At 40.7% G+C, this 20,990-nt stretch overlaps 1 protein-coding gene across 1 annotated transcript; it reads left to right on the top strand.

The window, feature by feature from the left end:
- The first annotated feature begins 3,475 nt into the window (after nt 1-3,475).
- On the top strand, nt 3,476-20,576 carry LOC122343505 (thyrotropin-releasing hormone-degrading ectoenzyme-like). Its single transcript, XM_043238011.1, has 4 exons — nt 3,476-4,523; nt 7,295-7,568; nt 13,689-13,815; nt 20,170-20,576. Exons 1-4 carry the CDS (start codon nt 3,835-3,837, stop codon nt 20,361-20,363), a joined length of 1,284 nt encoding a protein of 427 aa, XP_043093946.1. The 5' UTR covers nt 3,476-3,834; the 3' UTR covers nt 20,364-20,576.
- Nucleotides 20,577-20,990: the final 414 nt, after the last annotated feature.

Below are 20,990 nucleotides of genomic sequence, written 5' to 3'. Positions count from 1 at the left end.
TTGATTCCACTATAATATATCTTGAAACCAGTCTATATCTCTCAGGGTCTCACGTGTAAGAAGTTTTTGAGCAGTTCACTTGATAAGAGACTGCAGATCGATGAATCCTGAGCAAACCCACAAACTTTTGACCTGGAGGGAGAAATGGCCGGTGTGTTTGTTTGGACGAGGTTCTTAACCGGTGGGAAGAGGCCAGAGGGCTTCTGGGTAATGGTAGCTGCCATTAACATTCAGATCCAGAACCAGTGTCTCCATCCTCAGGCGTATTCCACTGAACAGTAACTTCCATCGTTGCTAAAAGCTTTTCATTTAATGCTACTTAACCAAATGTATTCATATTTTGAGGGTAAAAAAAAATGTTCTTTGGGGCGCCGTGATTATGTAAGAATATTTTAGCATTTATATCTCTGAAAATGTCTGAAAATGAATCAGACGCGCCTCAATCTACCGGTGAACAAAAGCAATTGCATCAGCCGCACAGTCAGGTTGTATCATAGTGGCGGGTAAAAATACCAATTCCCTGCCGTCTTACTGTGTCATACTTACTGCTTATTCGATATCATATCCATCTGACGTATGAATTATGAATGAGTGTCAAGTGTGACTGAAACTGCTGACGGATGAATTCTAGACTGATGTGAAAAATCTGCGCCTCCCTGGACAGAATGCGCTTCCCTCCAGCAAAAACACTCACAGCTACAGCTTTAATAACAATATCCATAATGCCTAATTCTGTCCAAATGGAAACTACTAAATTTGTTTGCCCGAAACGAATGTAAAAAGTTTCCAATATACTGCCTGACAGCGTTCAATTTCTTTCCTCAAGGTGGCTGCAGTGATGTAAAAGTAAGTTTATCTTGCAAGCCAGAAAATTTTACTAAAGTAATTCATTCAGGTAGCTAGCTATAAAAAGATTGCTAACAATGAACCAACCTAAAAAAAACTCGTTAAAAGGAGTTCAATGATAAAACATTGAACAAAAAAATCATGTATTATTTCTATAACTCTCTCTCTATCTCAGTTTCTGTTAATTATATATATATATACAGTATTTTGCTCTTGCAGCTTTAAGCAGCTACAGCTTGTCATCAGCGTGAGTCAAGCAGGTGTGTGAGGCTGATTTCCCAATGGCTCCGCAGGTGGCCTCGTTCACCGCCTGAAACACAACAGCTGCTTACGGCTGCAGAAGTTCCACCGGACAAGGACATCTGCCTGATCTCTGAGATGATGAACAACGGCAGAACCGTGCAGTTTTCAGAGAGACTTCACCAGATTGCTCAGATAAGGGACACTGCACTTCAACAGAGCAGTTGCATGTATCCGCGTCCATCGTCGAGCGTGATTCGTTAATGTTTCCTGTGGACTGCAGGGGGCGATGTGTCTCTGCTCTGCTTATGCGCTGTAGTAACAAATCTCCATCCTTCACTTTTTTTTTTCTGTCTGTGTGAGTGCGTTTCTCTTCATTTCTCCCCTCTGAAGTGACCCTCTATGCGCAGACAGCCGCAGCTGCCCTCAAGATCATTTTACTGGCGTTTTTATTCAATTAGCCCCCCTCACGGTCCCTCCAGACTGATCTTGCGTTATATGTTTGCATTCAACAGGAGGCACACGGTTTACGCACATTTGCACACCGTGACACGGGCTTTTATGCTCAGATGCCACTTGGAAATTGCTTATTTTTCTCCTTAAATACACCTCCATTTTCATTTGATCTGAAGATCTCGCAATCGTTCAAGGACATTCCATCTCAGCCCCATTATTTCATAAGAATGGGTTGAAATTCTTTAAGGGTTTAAAAGATCCCGATCGGATGGGAATCTAAATGCCTTTCCTGCCCGCTCCGGTTTAGAGAATTTCAAATGTGAATAAAATCAGTTGCCCCTCTTTCTCCTTTTCACTTTATCCGGTCGTCTCTCTCTCTCCAGGCTCCTTCAAGGGTCTCTTCACATGCTCGCGGCTCTCCTCTCGCTGTGCTGTTTAACCAGCCATGCAGACGGCGGCAAATTGAGAGTGTTATTTGGTGTTTGGAGCCGTCACTTTGTTCGAAGAGCTGCCGCTGGTCTTCCTTTATGAAACAATGACAGATGCACTGAGACAAATGAGTGGTAGAATATGTGAAGATGGGATTGAAGCGGTAGAAGGTGTTCGAGGGTTTGTGGAACGCTAACAGACGATGGTTTATGAATGAACAACATAACATAACAGATCAGACTCACCATGTCATAACTGATGAAAATAAAAGAGGAGCGGCTTCTTCCTCGTCAGTCATCACGTGGTTTCTCGCATGCGCCCAAGAAATCCGGCAAAATCTCCTGGGAAGCAGAAGTGCATAATTAAATTTCACCATGTTACAGAAACACAAAGGTCAAAGGAACAAATGACACAAAAGGAAAGCACAGGCAACTAACTGAAAATAGATATAGATGTTGACGTCCTCAACGAAACTTCTTTTTCAATCATCTGAAAATATTTCCCATCAAATCCCACTACAGAACCAACAAAATAAAATTATGAAAAGAAATAAAACTCTGGATAACGCATGTTTATTATTTTTATACTTGGTGTATCTATAGTTTATTGTTAGAATTCCTCAAAAATCTAAAGGTTTTAGGATCTATGGGACTTCGTTATCATTCATTCCCTGAAAAATCATTCCTTTTCTGAATAATTAATGGAACGATGGGAGCTATTAATCTATATATAATCTTTGCCTGAGTAAAATCTTTAAGCCTTGTGATAAAAGATCAGAGTAGTTAATCAGTAAAAACGGTCCAACTCATTAAAGCTAAAGCGTTTCATTTAAAATATATTACAAATACTATATAATTCTATAAATACATCAAAACGTACAAACTGCTATATGTAACGTATTTGTAATTCTCTCCGAAAAGTGTTCGAAAATCAACCAACCAACGCGACGAGCTTGGCCTTTTCTATCTGTGTTTTCTATCAACTGCAGATGGGGGAAGTGTTATGTGACCTTGTTTGAATCTTTTTTCCAATCAAGTTGGACTAGTGGTGCTGAAATAGCACTGATTGATTCAGCACCACGGACAGCGGTCGTTGGTTTTGTACAGTTGCAGCTCACATTGAGTGTTTACTCACGGGGAGAAAGGCTCTCCTCTTGTCTGCCCCACACAACCTGCACGCTTTTATTGAATTGATCATTACACCCCCAGCCTTTCACGCCGTTGTTGTCAAAGTGCGCAACAGTCGTGTTCTAATGCGTTTGTGTGATTGCGTCGAAAATACGGTCACGGCGCTGCTGTAAAAATTTGACACGTGCACCGTTTCATTTGTCTGCGTTTCATTGTATGCCCGTGCAACTCAACAGTTTGCGAAAGCGATGCGTGTGAAGGAAGAGAAGAGTCAAATCAGCCTGTCTGAACATTGTGATTTAACTGAACGTAAGATTTAGACTGGGGAGAGAGGGAGAGAGACCCGCTGGATGAGAGAAAGAGAGGAGCATTGGAGAGAGAGAGAGAGAGAGAGAGAGAGCCGGGGATGAGGATGGAGGCAGAAATGAACAGAGCGAAGAGATATGCTCAACACTCTCGCGATTGATCAGGAGGCAGGTGCTGGGTGGACGCGCGGTGGGACCCGACAAGCTCCAGCATCTGACCAAACGAACTTCTGATTCGCGCCAGTCCGGTCTCGACGTCATCGATCGTCGGTTCTTCTTTCGTTCTCTTCGAAGCTTTGCGCGTTTCCGCGGGATCTCCGCCGACTCCGTCGCCTTTAAATCGGTCCTCCGGCTCATTCGCCGCAGTTTGAAGCTGCACCGCGCGGAAGGAGGCTGATCATGAATGTAAAACACATCAGGTCCGTCGTATAATGGGCATCGAGGACGCGAGCATGAGGAACGGACGGGCTCTGTCCGATCAGTGGGCCGACAGCGTGGTGGTCCGGCCCCGGACGACCGAGCAGCACATCACGGTGAACAAGAGGCTCGTGCTGGGCTTCGCCATCTCCATCCTCACCCTCATCGTCGTCACGGCCATCGCCATAACGCTGAGCGTCAGCTTCGAGAGATGCGCCGCGGAGAGCAGCGGGGCTCTGGCCGCGAACGGCTCCAGCAACAGCAAGTGGAAACAGTCCCGGGACGCTAACATCAGTCACAGAGACTCGGAGGACGGCCAGCAGCCCTGGAGACACCTGCGCTTACCGGCCACCCTGCGCCCGCGCCACTACGACCTCCGCCTGACCGCGTCCATGGAGAACTTCACCTTCTCCGGGGAGGTGCGCGTCGAGTTTGAGTGCGTTCAGTCCACGAAGCTGATCGTGCTGCACGCGGACCGGCTGGAGGTGGACAAGGTGCTGGTGTACTCGGACAGCAAGAAAGCGGGCGCCATGAGGATCCAGCGCCGCTTCCACTACCAGCCCAAGCAGGTGTATGTGATCGCGCTGCACAGAGAGATGAAGCCCCTCAGAACATACAAGATCAACATCACTTTCCACGCGCACATCGAGCACGAGCTCCTGGGCTTCTTCCGCAGCTCCTATGTGCTGAACGGAGAAAGAAGGTAAACGAGTCAAACTCTCTCTCGTGTGTTGTTAAAGTCATCTGCTTTCACCTTGGGAACTGTTGATGCTGCCTGACGATCACAACCGCATTTTTAGCTAATTAATTGCTTTCACAGAAGTTTACCGTGATTACCAAAACACCACATTTAGTAGGATAACTTATAGGCCTATAATGAACAAATTGGGATCTCATACAAACTGTAGAAGTTGTAAAATTCATACCGTCACTAAGTTACAGTTTTCCAATAGGAACTGTATTAACTGTGGCATTATATATAAAAAAATGGTTTTACAGCATGGACATGTTAAATTGTAATCTACTGACAAACCATTAACTACGCCTTTCACCAAAAATAACTTATTTGTAGCATATGACATATGCAGGGAGTTGACATATGTAGGTATATGTAAGGTGGTTGTTAAGTTTAGGGATGTAAAATACGGTCATGCCGAATATACGCTTTCTACTAATAAACATGTTGATATAAGGCAAGCTAATAAGCAACTAATTAATAGTGAGAATTGGTACTAAAGCGTTACCATTTTCCAAACACAACTCCCAAGGCTAAAAATCGTGCCGTTTTTAATAATATTACAGCTTGTGTTAAAACAAGCAAGATATAATCTCCGGTCCTTCGTTCATAATATTAACATCCAGGTTATGGTTGAGTTTAGGCGTCCACCTCCTAGTCTAACACTACCGTCTACGTCTCATTTTTACGTCTTGGTCTCAGACAGTAACTGCAGCGTTTAGGGAGTTCGCACAAACCCCTAGGTACTGAAGCCACAGCTGCGTCTGGGGCGACATTTACTGTCAGACACTGATACTTACTTGCACTTAACCGTGGGAAGTTTTCCAGCAGGATGCTAAACATACATACGAGTTAGATTTATATTAAAACTGCCCTCTTGTACAGCATTATCTTATTTATGCAGTTACAGTATTACCATAATGCATCACTATATAAAAAGCGAGATTAAACGATTGGGTTTAGGTGTTCAGTTGCAATCCATTTTCATTTTTGAAAACCAACAGATCACCCAATATAATATCATTCGGCTCATGATTAGTCTTTGTTTATGAGAAGCTCATATATGTATTGAATGTGGCATCTGACAGCTATCTGCATCTTTGATATTCAGAGTGATTTCAGCACAGCACTTACTATCTATTTCTTGTTTTCTGACTCTCTGTCCTCTGAGGGGAAAAAGGGCTCATCTTTGAATCTTTGCCCCAGGTTTTCCTGCATTTGAGACATGTTTAAACCTTGTTTTACCCTGAAGGGATCGCTTTCATAGACACACTTCATAAACCTTTTGTCCATCCTCCAGTTGCCTTTCTGTTTTGGCAATAACACGCCGGACTTCTTCCGGCTTTCAGCTGCAAAACAGCTTGTCAACGGCTCGACGTAACATTTTTTTTAACAAACCCATTTCTGATTCAGCACAAAGCGAGGTGTTGACATCGTAAGGTTCTTTGAAGAGCACTTTGGAGATAAATTCAGCACGCTGATGTTCAGCAGATCTGAGCTCCACAGGCTGTGAAGATCATTGGGTTTAGTGTAATCAGCGCCGCTGGCTGCTCAGATATTTGTGAACCACGGGGATCTCACAGGATCGAGAAAATATCCGTGTTTATGTAGTTAGACGTGGCCACTTGAACCGTGTTGTTAGTTCACTTCAAAACCGTCATCTGATCATCCGGAGATTGAACAGTTTTTCCTTCATCCTTCACACATTTTCAGGTACAGTCGTGTCACATCAGACAACAAACTCAAACACCTCCGTGTGTATCGCTGCAGGGATTTTCACTCTGACATCCCTGAAGAATCCCGTCCCTGTCTGTGTGTGTGTGTGTGTGTGTGTGTGTGTGTGTTAGTCGTCTGATTTCTCATCACCTCCTGTCTGTGTCTCAACTGTTGTCTTTAAATAGTGTAAAGATGTTTAAACGCTACTAACATCTATAAAGGAAGGTGGAGGAGGTAAACAGATGGGACATTATAGACTCATTATACATTGTTACCGCATGAACGGCTGCTAATGAGAGTAAAAAGTAATGGCAGAAAAGTCTCCTCCTCCGTCTGCTGGTCATGCTGTGGCTGGTCAAAGCCAAATCCCCCCGTCGGACTAAAGTCAGGCTTTAATGTCCATTAATGCAGCTTTCTGTAATTCAGCTCACCGCTGTTCCTTCTCTCTTTACACTTTACATATGCTAGAATATCTCCAAGGTTGTTTATAGTCCAGACTCAGCTCTGACTGGTAAAAGTGTCCAAACGTAGATTAATAATTATTCAGATAAAACGCACCAATCCACCAACATGTAGGATGAATTTGACAGCTTTGTATTATTTCCTGTCATCTAAATTGGTTCGCGCCGTCAATTTGTTGACTAATGCTGTCACAGATGGGTTTAAGGTTTACAGCTGTGACAGATATATCATTATTTCTGTGTAGTAATTCTGCTGTGATTTATTATATGTTGACATTAGATGTGATTTAGTTGCTGTGGTTCAAAAAACCGGATCGGTTTTGTCCATCTTCACACCGGGAAGCTCATTAGTGTGATAAAAACGCACAGCGATGAGTTCAGAGATGGCAGTCGGAGCTAATTTGAATTCAGCAAAGTCAAGTGACAACCAATTTAATGAAGTTCAGGTGAAATGAGTTTTCACTGTAGACTTCAGGGCTGCTAAAATAGCACATATTGTTCCAGAGATGTCTTTCGTCTTACCCGTCTCTCACGTTCTCGTCGCTGGTGTTATTTCTGCAGGTTTCTGGCGGTGACGCAGTTCTCCCCGACTCACGCTAGAAAGGCTTTCCCGTGTTTCGACGAGCCCATCTACAAAGCCACGTTCAGAGTGAGTCTGAAACACGAGAGCTCGTATCAGTCGCTCTCTAACATGCCGGTGGAGGCCTCGACGTCTGACGAGGACGGATGGGTGACCAGCCACTTCTCCAGGACGCCCCGCATGTCCACGTACTACCTGGCCTGGGCCGTGTGCAACTTCACCTACAGAGAAGCAGTTACAGACAGTGGAGTTGTGGTGAGTCACATTTAAAGCGCCTAAAACTCAAATTTCCATGATGACTCTTCTCTGAAACCTTTAAGATCACAGATGCCTTTAAGATTTCTCATTTGCCAAATTCTAAGGCGGCCCCTCATGCATGCTTCAGAGTGAAAACGATCCCAGAATGCACTGCACAGAGCACAGTAATAAATCAATCCAAAATGCCAAATAAGCTGAGAGAAATCAATATATACTTAAGCAATATATACTTAAGGAAAGTTTGGTTTCAGTAAGCTAAACATTACAAAATCTTACTGACCCCACACCTTTGATAGTGAATGAGTAAAAAACGTATATTTATTTAAAGACTGAAAAGTATTGAGCTGTGTATTTTTATGCTCATTGCTGTATTTAAATGTTAACAGTTGTGCGTTGAGTCTGGTGTGTGGAGCGCCGTAGTCGAGAACAGAGCTTTTATCTCGCTCAGGGTGGATGTTTATATGAAGCTTACTGTAAGTTTATATAGTCGGTATAATGGTTACACGGTGGATGTGCTGTAAATGGAAAGACTTGTCTCCACTAACATTAGTCCAGTGTCTACAAGGTCATATAATTGCTTTTAAAAGGATGGTAATAATGTCTGCAACAAGCATTCACTTTTGCTCGTGTCCAGGATTGTGTTCGTGACAAGCCCCTTCTAGCTTTTATATATCATACATGAGCGTGTTTTACGTGAAGTTCAGCCATTAAGATAATATTGGCTGTATCGTTTTCATCGCATGCACTTAAATGTTTTTTTTTTGGCACTGGATCCTCGCAGTCTAAGCGGCATCATCTGTCTGCCAACAGAGAGACATGGTTTATGCTCCGTGTTACTGATATCACGCTCAGTCAAAGCCCTGTTGTCATATTAGACACTTCCTGACGGCTTTCTCAGTGGTTCCTGCTGCGTGCCCTTGGCCGGCCTCCTCCTCATATTAGAGTAATTAATCTGATCTCCTTCAGCATGACCGCGCTCTCCTTTATATCACTGCTGACTGTAGAGCGTGCTTCTATCTGGGGCACTTATACCCACACTGCGGCTTGTAGCGGTTAGCCGCGCGCTAGCGTCCCCCATCAATCACATTAAAGCGGCAGGGCAGTCCCCTCGCACCATTCATCATAAAGATTCGGCTGTGCGGAGCGAGAGGAAAGATCGTGGGAGAGGAACGTTGGAGAGTAGAGTGGAGTTATTACTATGGGTTTATGGGGAAACACTGATCTACCACACACACGTGTAGAAATCACATCAGACTCTGCAGCAGTTGGTTTAGGCATCATGTAATACATTTATTATGGCTCTAGATAGTAGTGGGAAGATGCAACCATGAATTTTAACTATGAGTTCATGAAGCATGTTCAGTTATTGATGCATTATACTGATCTGCATGTTTAAAGGAGTAATGATGCTTAAGATAGAAACTGCTATCCTTGTCATGCCCACCAACGCTGCGTATGTTTGATGAAGAATATAGTAATAACAGTAAAATCAATGTAATTGATATTAATTACATTTTATATTTTAAAATGTATTTTTTTCTTTGATGCAAAGTTTTTGAGCGGCCATTAGTCCTCATACTCCTTTTTCACATTTTATTATGTTGAGTCATTATGTTAAACTGCTTTAAGTTGCTTTTTTTTTTTTTTATCAGAACTTTGCAAATGTATTAAAAAGGAAACACTGATAAATTGACATTACACAAGTCTTCAAACCCTTTGCTTTGAAATCTAAAAATCCAGTTTCACTGGATTGTCTTTGAGATGCATCTATACTCCAACTGGAGTTAACCTGTGGCAAATTTAGTTGATTAGGAATGATTCGGAAAGGCACACACACTTATAAAGTGTGTCTATATAAAGCCGACAGCTCAAATGCATGCCAGACCAAAAACAAAGCCATGAGGTCAAAGGAATGGCCTGCAGAGCTGTAGTGTTGTGTTGAGACGGTTTTGGGGAAGACTACAAAAAAAATTCTGCTGTGTTTGAAGGTTCACAGGAGCATTTGGCCTCCGTAATCCTTAATGGATGAAGTTTGAAACAACCAGGACTCTTCTAAGATCTAATCTCCTGGCCAAACTGAGCGATCGAAGGAGAAGGGTCTTGGTTTGAGAGGTGATCAAGACATCGATGGTCACTCTGTTTGAGCTCCATTATCTTATACAGAGAAGGACAAACATCACTGTGACACTCCACCAATCTGGGCTTGATGGCAAAGAGATTCAACTCAACACTGAAAAAAAAAATCTGTAAAATTAACGGTAAAAAACCTGCAGCTGTGACAACATTTTAGGTTTTACGGTTTTACCGTAATTTCATAACTGATATAATGTTAATATACCAACCTATGAAAGTACTGAAATCTGTTTTGTATCTTTGAAATACACTGATAACTAAAAGCAGGTGATGAAGAGAATGTCACAAGATGAACCAAAGCCCATCACAAGAAGCTTTTAAATAGTAACATATATAGAAGAGTGTCATTCACACAAACACTAAACACCATCATGGTGAGACTCAAACTGAAATATGCTAGAAACATTAATTTAACAACTTTACATGTAACATACAACCCTAATAAACATAACTGTTAAGAAAAACATCAAATTCAAACAATAAAGGATATTCTGGGAAATTCAATTTACGCTTTTTCTCTGTACATTTTACAGGAATTTACCATTCACCATCTAATAGGTTTTTACCGAAGCATTTTCACATTTTTAACCATTAAAATCACGCTCGTTATTCACAGCAGAGCTTCTCCTCGGTAAAGACGAATAAAACCATGATTGGAATTTGCAAAAATACATCCAAATAAAAAAAAATATTCTCTGGTTTGAGGGAAACCAAGCACAGCTTATCACCTGCATAAAACCATCCCAGTGGTGAATCACGGTGGTGACAGCGGCAGGGACTGGGGAAGCGATCGGAGATGATGGAAAGCTGAATTCAGCTAAATACAGAGACATCCACTCAGAACCTCAGACTGGGCTGAAAGTTCCCCTTCCGTACACGACCAAGACCATGCAGGAGTGGCTTAAGGATGGCTCTGTGAATTTCGTTGAGTGACACAGCCGCAGCTTGCAACTTGGAACCTATCGAACATCTTTGGAGAAACCTTTAAACGGTCCACCGATGGCCCCCAGCCAACCCGACAGAGCTTGAGATGATGTAAAGAGAAGAATGGAAGTAATTGTTGCCAAAGTGGTTCAACTACGTTTTGCGTCAAGGGTATGAAGACTTGTGCGGTGTCATTTTTTCAGTGTTGCATTTGAATACATCTGCGAAATTGTCACAAATTTGGCTTCTGCTTTGTCATCATGGTGAATCGTGTGTAGAGTTATGTGGAAAAAAGTCACTGCGAGTGAATAGGGTAAAAAATAAACTGATACTGATCACCATACTTACCTAGTCGATTGATTACAAACATTTTTTATATTGCAAGTTTTCTAAAAGATTACGTTTAAATATGCAAATGATCTAAATATTTAATTTATATATTATTATTTGATTTACATTTACAGAACAAAAATCTAAACTATGTATTGTAATGGAAATATATTTATACAAACAAAAAAATATTTTATGGAAAAACCAAAAAGCCCTAAATCTCAAATTTGAGAGGCGCATGAAAAAACAGGGTTTCCCCTTAAAACAGCTAACAAAATGTGGACTTTCTACTTTCTCTATCTCCTCTTCACTGCGCCTGTCTTGTATTTTCTAAAGTGCTAAAATAATAGAAAGTGGTTAATTAATTAACATTGTAGCAGCCATTATTAAATCCAATGGTTTTGTCAGTCAGTTTTTATTTGTCTTATCATTAAGATGACAAATGTTCTTTTAATATCTAATCAAAATTCAGCACCACTAATACGCGCATTACATATTCATGAAATTACTCAGCCTGATCAAAATGCATGTTCAGTACATTTAATGGACAAAATTGTGCTTTTAGCTGTAGAATACAAATGCCTTGAAACGACTGTGTAGGTTTCAAAGATACAATAGCAGTTTAAACTAGCAATATAATCCATGATTGAGTTCTGATTGAGCCGTTTTAAACTAGTCTAACTCATCCACGCAACACAAGCTAGGAATCAAATGGTGTAAAACTAGAAGATCATTTTGAGAAATTAATTGTAAAGCGCCTGAAGTATCTGACATACAGTCATACGGATACAGAATAATAACTCAACGGGTTGTTAATATCAGGTCAAGTGCTGAATGTGTTGACTAAAGCTTCATTTTTTCATCAGAAAGAGCTTGTTAGTGAATCAATGTCGAGCAGCCGTGCATGGAGAGACTCTCTATTAAAGTTCAATTAACCCCATTTAAGTCTCTGTCACGCTGCCTTCAACAAAACCAAACAAACAAACAAATGAAGCAGTCAGCACCGAACAATCTCCACACCGGCTGATTAATGAAGCGTCTCTTGATCGTCAACCTGAGCTCTTTGTCTAATTACAGGTTGTTTTAAAATCGCATAGATTTGATTGAGTTTCCAATCGTTTCCACGGCCCAAGTGCCGCCCATTCATCTTTATATCAGACCAGACATAGAGCTGATCGATACACCAGCAACATGTGAGGTAAACAACACATAATTCAATGTGCATTGCTGCCAGGCTCTGAAACAAAGCCTTTCCTCCTGCTTGTTTTGCACTGTAACTCTGTTAGTGTAGGAGGACATTCATTCTGACTAGATGGATGCCCGTTCAGAAAGCCGTGCCGTGCATCAGCCTTCGGCTAAAAGAGTCCACCATCATTTTTAGTGTGGGAATACATTTCCCACAGAGTCACACCTCACTCACTTTCTCTCTCGCACGCATGCGATGGTTCAGAAAAACGCAAACGCTTTGTCTCGGCTTTTTCATGGAAATCTAATTCGTTTCCGAAGACAAATGTCTAGAACGCCGTTTTATTTAACAGCTGGCTTGCAATTGATGGAAATAATCAAATTTTAAACATAAATGTATGAAGAAGTTTTCAGCAGCTACAGGCCAATAACATCATGGTTTATGAAAGTGCAGCATAACTCCAGCAGAACGCGCTGCCTACTTTTCCATGGCCTTGGTTCTGAAGTATATATATATTTTTTCCAGTCGATAAGGATTTTAAATGAGCTGTTTAATAAAAGATTAAACCGTGTAACGATCCAGCCAACTCTGAGGTGAATCGAAAAAGTACAAAAAATGACAAACTTTGTTTGGAAAGCAACTGCACTGGAAGGAACGAGACTGTGTGCACGAAGGGTAAAGAAAAGTACACTTGAAAGGCAAATGCTAAATTCCCAAGCCAGAACTGGTTTTACAGCTAGGACTGTAAAGCAGCAGAACATAGAAATGGAAAAATAAAAAAAGCCTCAAATTGAAGCCAGTGCACCAATTTCAGATACCCTAATACGTTCATAATCCTGTGAAACTATCGTTGAATTGACTACAGAGACCGTCTCTGCATTTAATAAGAAATTGGTCACTCTCGTCACTATACATCCCTGTCATTATACTGTACAGTGCTTTGATGCAACCTGTGTTGTTAAAAGCGCTATATAAATAAAAATGATTGATTGATTGAAACATTTGGATTTATTGTCTGTAATAATTTCACCAACAACACATCTGACCTAATATTCCAGTTTCCATGACTAAAAAAACAACGAGATACTGTATATGGTTTAATCGAATAACACTGTTAAAATACATAATGTAGTGCAAAATAAATCATTTACATCATTACAGACGCTTGCAAAGGGCACCAAAGTTTTGGCCACCTTTTTGTAATAGAGATGCTAACTTTTATTGTAGAACCACACAGTATTATTATAATGCATTGTTTAGAGCTACAATTGTATTTGTTTAAAAGTGCATTTTATTTTATTTTTAAAGAAAGGGGGCACAATACTATTCTGCTTAGGGCACTCTTTTGGCCATCACCGGCCCTGCAGATGAAAGCACTTGGCAGATACGTTCACCATGGATTATCCTGGGAACTTACTCTTTCAAGTCTATAACCGTTATCCCTGATGGAATTCAGGTTAGGAATACGCCCAAAGTCTTATGAGAGCCATTCACTGAGACACTTTAACTTTTGTTCTCTCTCCTCTTTTGTTGCGTTGTTGTAGATTCGGCTGTACGCCAGGCCTGACGCCATCCAGAGCGGATCGGGGGACTACGCTCTGCACATCACCAAGAGACTCCTTCAGTTTTACCAGGATTACTTCAAAGTCAAATATTCCCTCCCTAAATTAGGTAAGACGGCGGTGAAATGTCTTCGGCTTTGTCTGGCTTCAGTGATGCTTTTGAAACGGGCGATAAATGTCCTTCTCATGGGAAAGCGGGTGATTTTTCATTGTTCCGTTTGTGCTCGCGATCGGATCGGTGGCACTTCCTTTTTTTTTTTTTGCTCATTTAAAGAGGTGAAGGAGTGTCAGTGGCAACTCGGTTCTTGCGCTTATTGATCCTGAAAGCATTTTAGGTCGTTTGTGATTGTGTTTGGTCTTGGGAAGTGTGCGTCTGTCGCTGTATTGATGTGTGTGTTACTGTATGTTGTTGTAAGTGCGCTGGACTGCCTCGCATCAGACTCTCTGTGCCAGTGTTTCGCTCCATTGGGTTCCTGTCAGTTCTCTGTATTCATTTGAATACAGTCATCAATCTCTTTTGGGGCTTCTGTCCGTATGTCTTTCTCCTCCCCGCCTGCTCACTTCCTCTGTGACTGTGTGTGTGTGTGTGTGTGTGTTTGCGGGTAAGTGTGTATTTGAGTGTGCATGTAATATTAATCATGTTTCCTTACTCTCTTAAACGCTCTCTGGGAAGCATTTGCCATGTTTGCTAATCGGGTTAAGGCCCTCTCAATATTCAAAGTACATTTCAGCGATTTTCTTTCTGAATTTCTTTCATTCTCGTTTTCATCCCCTGGTAAATCCAGCTTAAGCTGTTAACTGTGTTCTGGAATTACCAGTCGGTCTACTAGTTTGCCGCTGCTAATGATCACCTAGCATCTTCCAAAACACGGAGACCATCTTAAGCCAGCATGTTTTTCTAGGAATTTAAAGTATCATTATTATGGGTTATGAAAGGTTCATATATTGGTTTCGGGAGCTCCCAAAAAAAGCTCGACATGCATCAAAGCACTTCCAGATGTAAAACTTTGCAGGATATTTTCATTCACTTAGAACTGTGTTAAACACTGCAAGAAAGGACTTTTTTAAAAATCCAAAATTGGGGCATTTTAAATCTATACACCTATAAATAGCCTATAAATATACAATCTAAATCTATCATTTAAATCCTAATGGTAATGAGTAAAATGTAGATTGTAGAATGAGACTGAATATAAAATATAAAATGCAAAAAATTTACGAATTGTCAACAGATTGTGTTAGACATACTGGTTTAATAGTCTCTGATCTTATGCTTCATCATACAGCTAGACATATCCGTAATAATCAATAAGTTGTTTACAGACTGTTTTAAATCATGTGACCTACAGCATCAGGTCAGGAGCGGCATCTTTTAAACCCTGACCTCTCTGCTAATGAGTCTTTTTCATGACTGCTGCTCTATTGATTGACGTCCTTTTGGGTGCTTTCACTGAATCTTTTCAAACACGCCGAACACTTTAATGAGGCTGGAGATTTCACAACCTTCCTTTCGTCACCCGCTAAAAAGATGCTCGCGTCTGGCTGTTCAAATGTCACGTCAAGGATGCCGCCTGTGCAAAGAAACTGTTTGTTTTCAGACCGAGTTGGTGACCTTATTGACACATTCGTCGTGATGTTGCATGTCACCGCTAGACTTAAGGGTGAAATTATTTCAGCGTGATGTGCAGCTTCATATGAGAAACGATGTGGATGTAATGAATGCTTGCGTTACATAAAAGGCACCATCTGTGTGTTGAGTGTTGGAGCAGTTGCAGCCCCTCTGGTCTCAAAACAGGGACATTCTGTCACTCCGCTCATGCAAAGAGAAATGAAATCAGAGCGTCACGGGTTAAGGACGGATCGCCTCTCAAGTCCTCCAAGGGTCTCGCACAGACGCTTTTTTTAAAAGCTCGTTACAGCATTTCCTCACACTTCTTGAGGTCTATTCGACGTGGGAGATTTTAAGTCATTTGCTTTGTTGCTTCTTTGACTTTAAGACTCGGCTCTTATTATCTGTGGCTCTTGGCGTGTGATTAAATCGCTAATGGCATAACGATTTCTCTCAGATGGAGAAGCGACGGCCCAAAGCGCAACACGACTCATTCATCAAAGCGAGCCATTGTTCACCTGCCGAATCTAAAACAGAGTCCAATTAGAGCAACTTAATCAGAGAAGCCATCTACTGTGACTGGAAAATGAGAGACAAAGAGACACCAAACACTTCACTCGTTCTCTCTTCCTCTCATTCGCTCTCAGAAAGGGTGAAAAAGGAAATGACAGGAAAGAGAAGGGATGATGTAAACCGGAGGAGAAAATGGACTTTGTTGTCGGGTAGCAGTTAATACCGTCGTATGATGATCAGTAATCGGTTTCATGCCTTTGACGCAAAAGAGTCACATGCAGAATAATAATAAGACGAATGAAAGTCCATGAAGAATCAGAGCCTCCACAACACCCTTCATCCATTTAGCTTTCATTACATCAACAAGTGTCTTCAGACGCAACAATCAAACCGTCTGATGCTTTTGGGAGTTGTGAGGACGCTCTTCAGCTCCCACTGAATGATAAATAAATGCATCGGTTATCGGTTTAGCGTTCGCACACGCTTTCTTTTAGACATTTCACCTCCACAAATGTGTCTGCCGCAAAAACACTCGACGGCTAATTCTCTGACTAAGTTGAAAACAAGAGCCTTTTTCACCGTCTAGTGCTCAAACACTGAGTCAATTTGTTTATCAGATAAGATGCTGCTCAGAGCGGGATGATAAAACGGACTCTTCAGTTTGAGCGAGCAGTCAACTATAGCCAACTGAAGAAATTCATCGAAAATACTAGCCTATGTAGACTAGCCTGTATAGATTTCTAAAATATATAGCTTACATTTTAAAAACACGTGCAATGATAATGCTTTAAATGGTAATATGTTACATGAGCCATCCAGTGTGTTAAAAAAAGTATATATTTTGTGTGAAAATAAAATACCATTTATATTGTTGGTAATAAATATAATTTTTAAAAAAACAACAACATGTTTCACTGTCAAATCTATTTATTGTTATTTCAATTTTGACTTGCCAGCTGGTTGTTTTGTGTCTGCTGTCAATATAATCTGCTTCTATGAGGACTGTAATGCAGCACATCATCTGTTCGTCAAGAAAAGTGTCTGTGAGCGTTTGAAGTAGCATTTAGCACATCCTTTGAGAGACGTGATCTTACTTAGATATTGATCTACAGTAAGTGCTTCTCAGAGAGAGATCAATGACCTTTCAAAAAGAGGCCGAGTCGTTTCGGACTCTTCTAAGTCTTGACAGCAGCATGTGAGTGACAGATACGGACAAAAGTAAATGGAAATCGAATGCGTGACAAATGTGGATGGGTTAATCTGCCTTTTGCTGTTAAAAGTGCTGAAAGAATCAGTAGTGTGTGTGTGTGTGTGTGTGTGTGTGTGTGTGTGTGTGTGTGTGTGTCCGGGAAGACACTGGGAAGAGATCCAGCCCATCATCAACTAATCAGTCCAATCAAATCCCAGCGCCATTCATTGGCTGTTTCTCTTTTTGAACTTCTTGCATGTTGATCCAGGAACAAGTCCTTCTGGCTGAATCATGTGAAGCTCATGTACCTAGAGATCAGATCACACATTTGTGACCTTCAGATTTATTTCAACCCCACTGCATTATGGGAATGATGACATTTATCACGGCCACCTTTGGGGCACCCCTACTTTATGAGAACAGAGCATTCTGGGTAATTTTCTCAGTCTTGAGAGATCAGTGACAGAGCGCCGGAGCTGGAGATCAAACTACGAGTATTAATCTGAGAGATTGAGATATTAAAGACTGACAGCAGAAACACGTTTATATGCAACATCTACAATATTTTCTGAGATGATGAGGATTGGTTTCGAGGTGAATGGGACCGTCTTTTATTTTCCTGTTTTGAATGAATTCATTTCTTCGCTCGTTTTTGCAGTTCATGTCCTTTGCAAGGTCACCCTTCACTGTGCTTTATTCTACATGTCATCATTTTTATTTATTATCAACATCTGTGACAATGTCATTTCTCTATAGTTTCCTTTGTCTCATTCTTTCAGTGTCCTTACTCCCCCAAACCTGGCTCACAAAATCTACCCATCATCCCTCACTACTTTTAAAAAAAATGAAGCATAAGCCGCGCTTTAAAATACCTCATTTTGAGTCTCGATGACTGTCTCTGTCCGTCTCTCTCTGTGTGAATGTTCTGGGTCGGGCCCTTAATACAAAAAATCCCAAGGATAATGGTAATCTCTTCTAGAATTCATTAAAGCTAATCATCAAGGTCGTACGAGGGGCGTTTTGAAAGCGACTCACCATCAGTGTGAAAGTGACGGCCATAAAACTGAAGGGTATCTCGCTAGAGATGAAAAATGAGGAACATTATAAAAGAATCACAAAACTGCTGTGTGTCTGATGAATGTTAACAGACTCTCTCCATCTCTCTTATTTCACTGAGGAACGAGTCACAGAGTGTTTTCCGAGTGCCTCTCGAACCTGACCTTTGACCTTGAAGTTCTTTTAAGGAGGTCTGTGTTCAAAAATGAATAATAGCATACCGTTACTACATACTGTGCAGTACAGACTGAATACTAGCTCCTATTTAAAACAGATTATTCAACAGTAAACGTTTGATCAACCAAATATATCCCACAGATACAGAAAATCCATGTACAATACATGTAGTGCACACTGCTCCAGTAGTATGAGTGTATGGTAGTGTGCTAATCTGAACTGACTTTTCAAAAGAAGGAGGTTCAGATTCATTAATTCCAGCAGCATCCGTTATTGTAATATGTGCCAGTATGATTGATGAGTTCATTTTGGTTATAGATCGCTCCTTATTGGAGCACGAAACCAAAATCCTCATCACAAGCATCAGGAATCAGGTTTCTAAATTTTTCTTGTAGAAAAGATAAATCCAACTATTATTACCTTCCTTTTCCTCGCATTTTATTGAATAACTTCCCAGCGCTGACTGAGACCTTTATATTGCTTTCCATTAGGAGAACTCATTCACAATGAATTAATGCGAATGTGTGTGTGTGTGTGTGTGTGTGTGTGTAAGCTATTAGATACACAAGGTCACATGATCAAACCAGACGCTTGACACCGCTGCTTCTCAGGTGTCATGAATCACATGAGCTGTCGCATTCATTTTTAGAAGATGCTAATAAACATACAGGTGTCTGCAGCTTCTCTATCAATAATACATGAGCTTTGCTTTGCATTTCAATACGAGTTAGAGTTGGAAGCCTTCATCATCTAGAAAAGTGAGAAACACAAGTGTGACAGAATGTCATTAAAAGTCTGGTGAGAAACCTGCTAATTTTTTAAGGCACAATAGAAACATTTCTGTAGCCTGAGGAAGGTTGACTATAAATTACTTATTTTATGATTTATAGAAGAATATTTATGTTCTTTTGTTTACAGACAATTTAATACAAATTTTTTTTAAGCTCAGTTAGTGCTATTTTACTATCACTGAGAAGCAATTAAAGTATCGATTATTATTTTGAATTGTTTTTTATTTTTATTGTCATTTATTTTAGTTAATTTGAGTAAAACTCCGGCTATTTTTGATATTTATGATTATATTTATTTATCCAATTACCTTTGAGTGCATGAAAAGTCTGTGTTGAAATATATGCATATAGATGTTGTCAGGGTTCAATTTCAGAAAAAAGTAAGGGGGGAGATACTTTTGAACAAAAAAAGAAAATCTCTCAAAAGTAAGGTTATTTATAGCCTAACCTAATGTTAGTGTGATCATGTCATGAAATGTTTTAAATATGAGGAAAAATGTATCAACATAGCTATATATTTGAAACTCAGCTCAACCATTGTGCCACAAAATGGTTTCGAAGAGTTCAAAGCGAATCACGTTTTGTGAATCATTTGATTCAGAACAAGATTTCAAAGCACGTTTCGCAAATCATCTGATTCAAAACGGGACTTCATGGCACTTTTCACGAATTATTTTATCCCCGCCGTGGATAAAAAAATAATTCAGCAGAGGCAGGGATGCATAGACCAGAGGATGTTTTATTTTTAGCGAAAAGCGTTTTTTTGTCAATACTTGTGTATTTTCTAAGCTTGTTAGTGTGCCATGTCTTCAGCGGGATGCTAATGTCAAACACTGCTGGAACGAATGGGTTCTCGTGTGATTTTGTGAGTATAGTACAGTATAAAGAGCGACATTTCCACAGTGTTGCAATATGTTTTCATTTGTCACACTTGTCATTTCTTGCGCGTTGAGTTCTTCTTGCTTTCAGAGCTCTGGCAGCGGCGGTGCGGCTGCATTGAAGGAAACACAATGACCTTTAGTGTGTTTAATCACAGCTGTGTGTGTTTTTCGGTCCGCTTGAGAAATGATGAAAGCCGGAGCCTTGTTTCACTCTTTCTGCTGAGTCGAGGTCTTGCTTTGTTTGCAGGCCGAAGGCGATGTCACAGACCCTGCGTCTCTTCATCTATCAGCCTCTTTCTGAAACCTACAGCCCTCTGGTCTCCATCGATTCTGCCCATCATTTCTGCTCGCCTCCTGCTGAGACTCGAACCTGAAGCTGGGGCAGAGATGGAGATTCAGAACAGCGAGGAGGAACTCTGCTGTTTCCTTTCAGGAGATTAAAAGGGAAGTTTGCTGATGGTTGAGGGATGCAGACATCAGATTATACTGAAAAAATACAGCAGGGGAACACGGCTGTGATGTTTCTGGCAGCTTGTGATGTCAGCTGAGTTTGGTGTCCCGTGTAATCTTTTCCCCAGTGTGAGCGGCGTTTCTTTTCCCCCATAATCCTCAGCTACGGCTAGGACTGATATATTCTGGCTGTACTGCAGGTGTGCTGAAGCTGCTAATCAGTTCTTGTCTGACTCGTCTGTATCTGTAACACCTTGAAGGCGAGATCAAGATCAAGTTCTTCGCCTCCTGAACATTTTTGCAGGGTAAACAAGTAACATGTCTAGCATTCGACAGAGTTACAACCAAGATACAACTGGTGACCTTTTGTTGTTTTTTTACTATGGTATTATCTTGTTTACAATTATTAAAAATATATATATATAATTAATTTACATTTGGTATTCTTTGCTGTGCCATCTAAATATGATGGTATTTTAATCTTTTTAATGGCTCAAAATGTATTTGCCGAACTCTATTTATATTTTGCATGCATAATATTCAAAAACATTTTTTTGTTTGTAGCCAAATTAACTGTAATACATTACAAATGCAATAAATTAAAGTGCCCCTATTATG

This window comes from Puntigrus tetrazona, chromosome 4 (assembly GCF_018831695.1).
Source record: "Puntigrus tetrazona isolate hp1 chromosome 4, ASM1883169v1, whole genome shotgun sequence".
Classification (NCBI taxonomy): domain Eukaryota; kingdom Metazoa; phylum Chordata; class Actinopteri; order Cypriniformes; family Cyprinidae; genus Puntigrus; species Puntigrus tetrazona.
The sequence above is the reverse complement of the archived record's forward strand: the minus strand, read 5'-3'. Positions and strand labels throughout refer to the sequence as shown.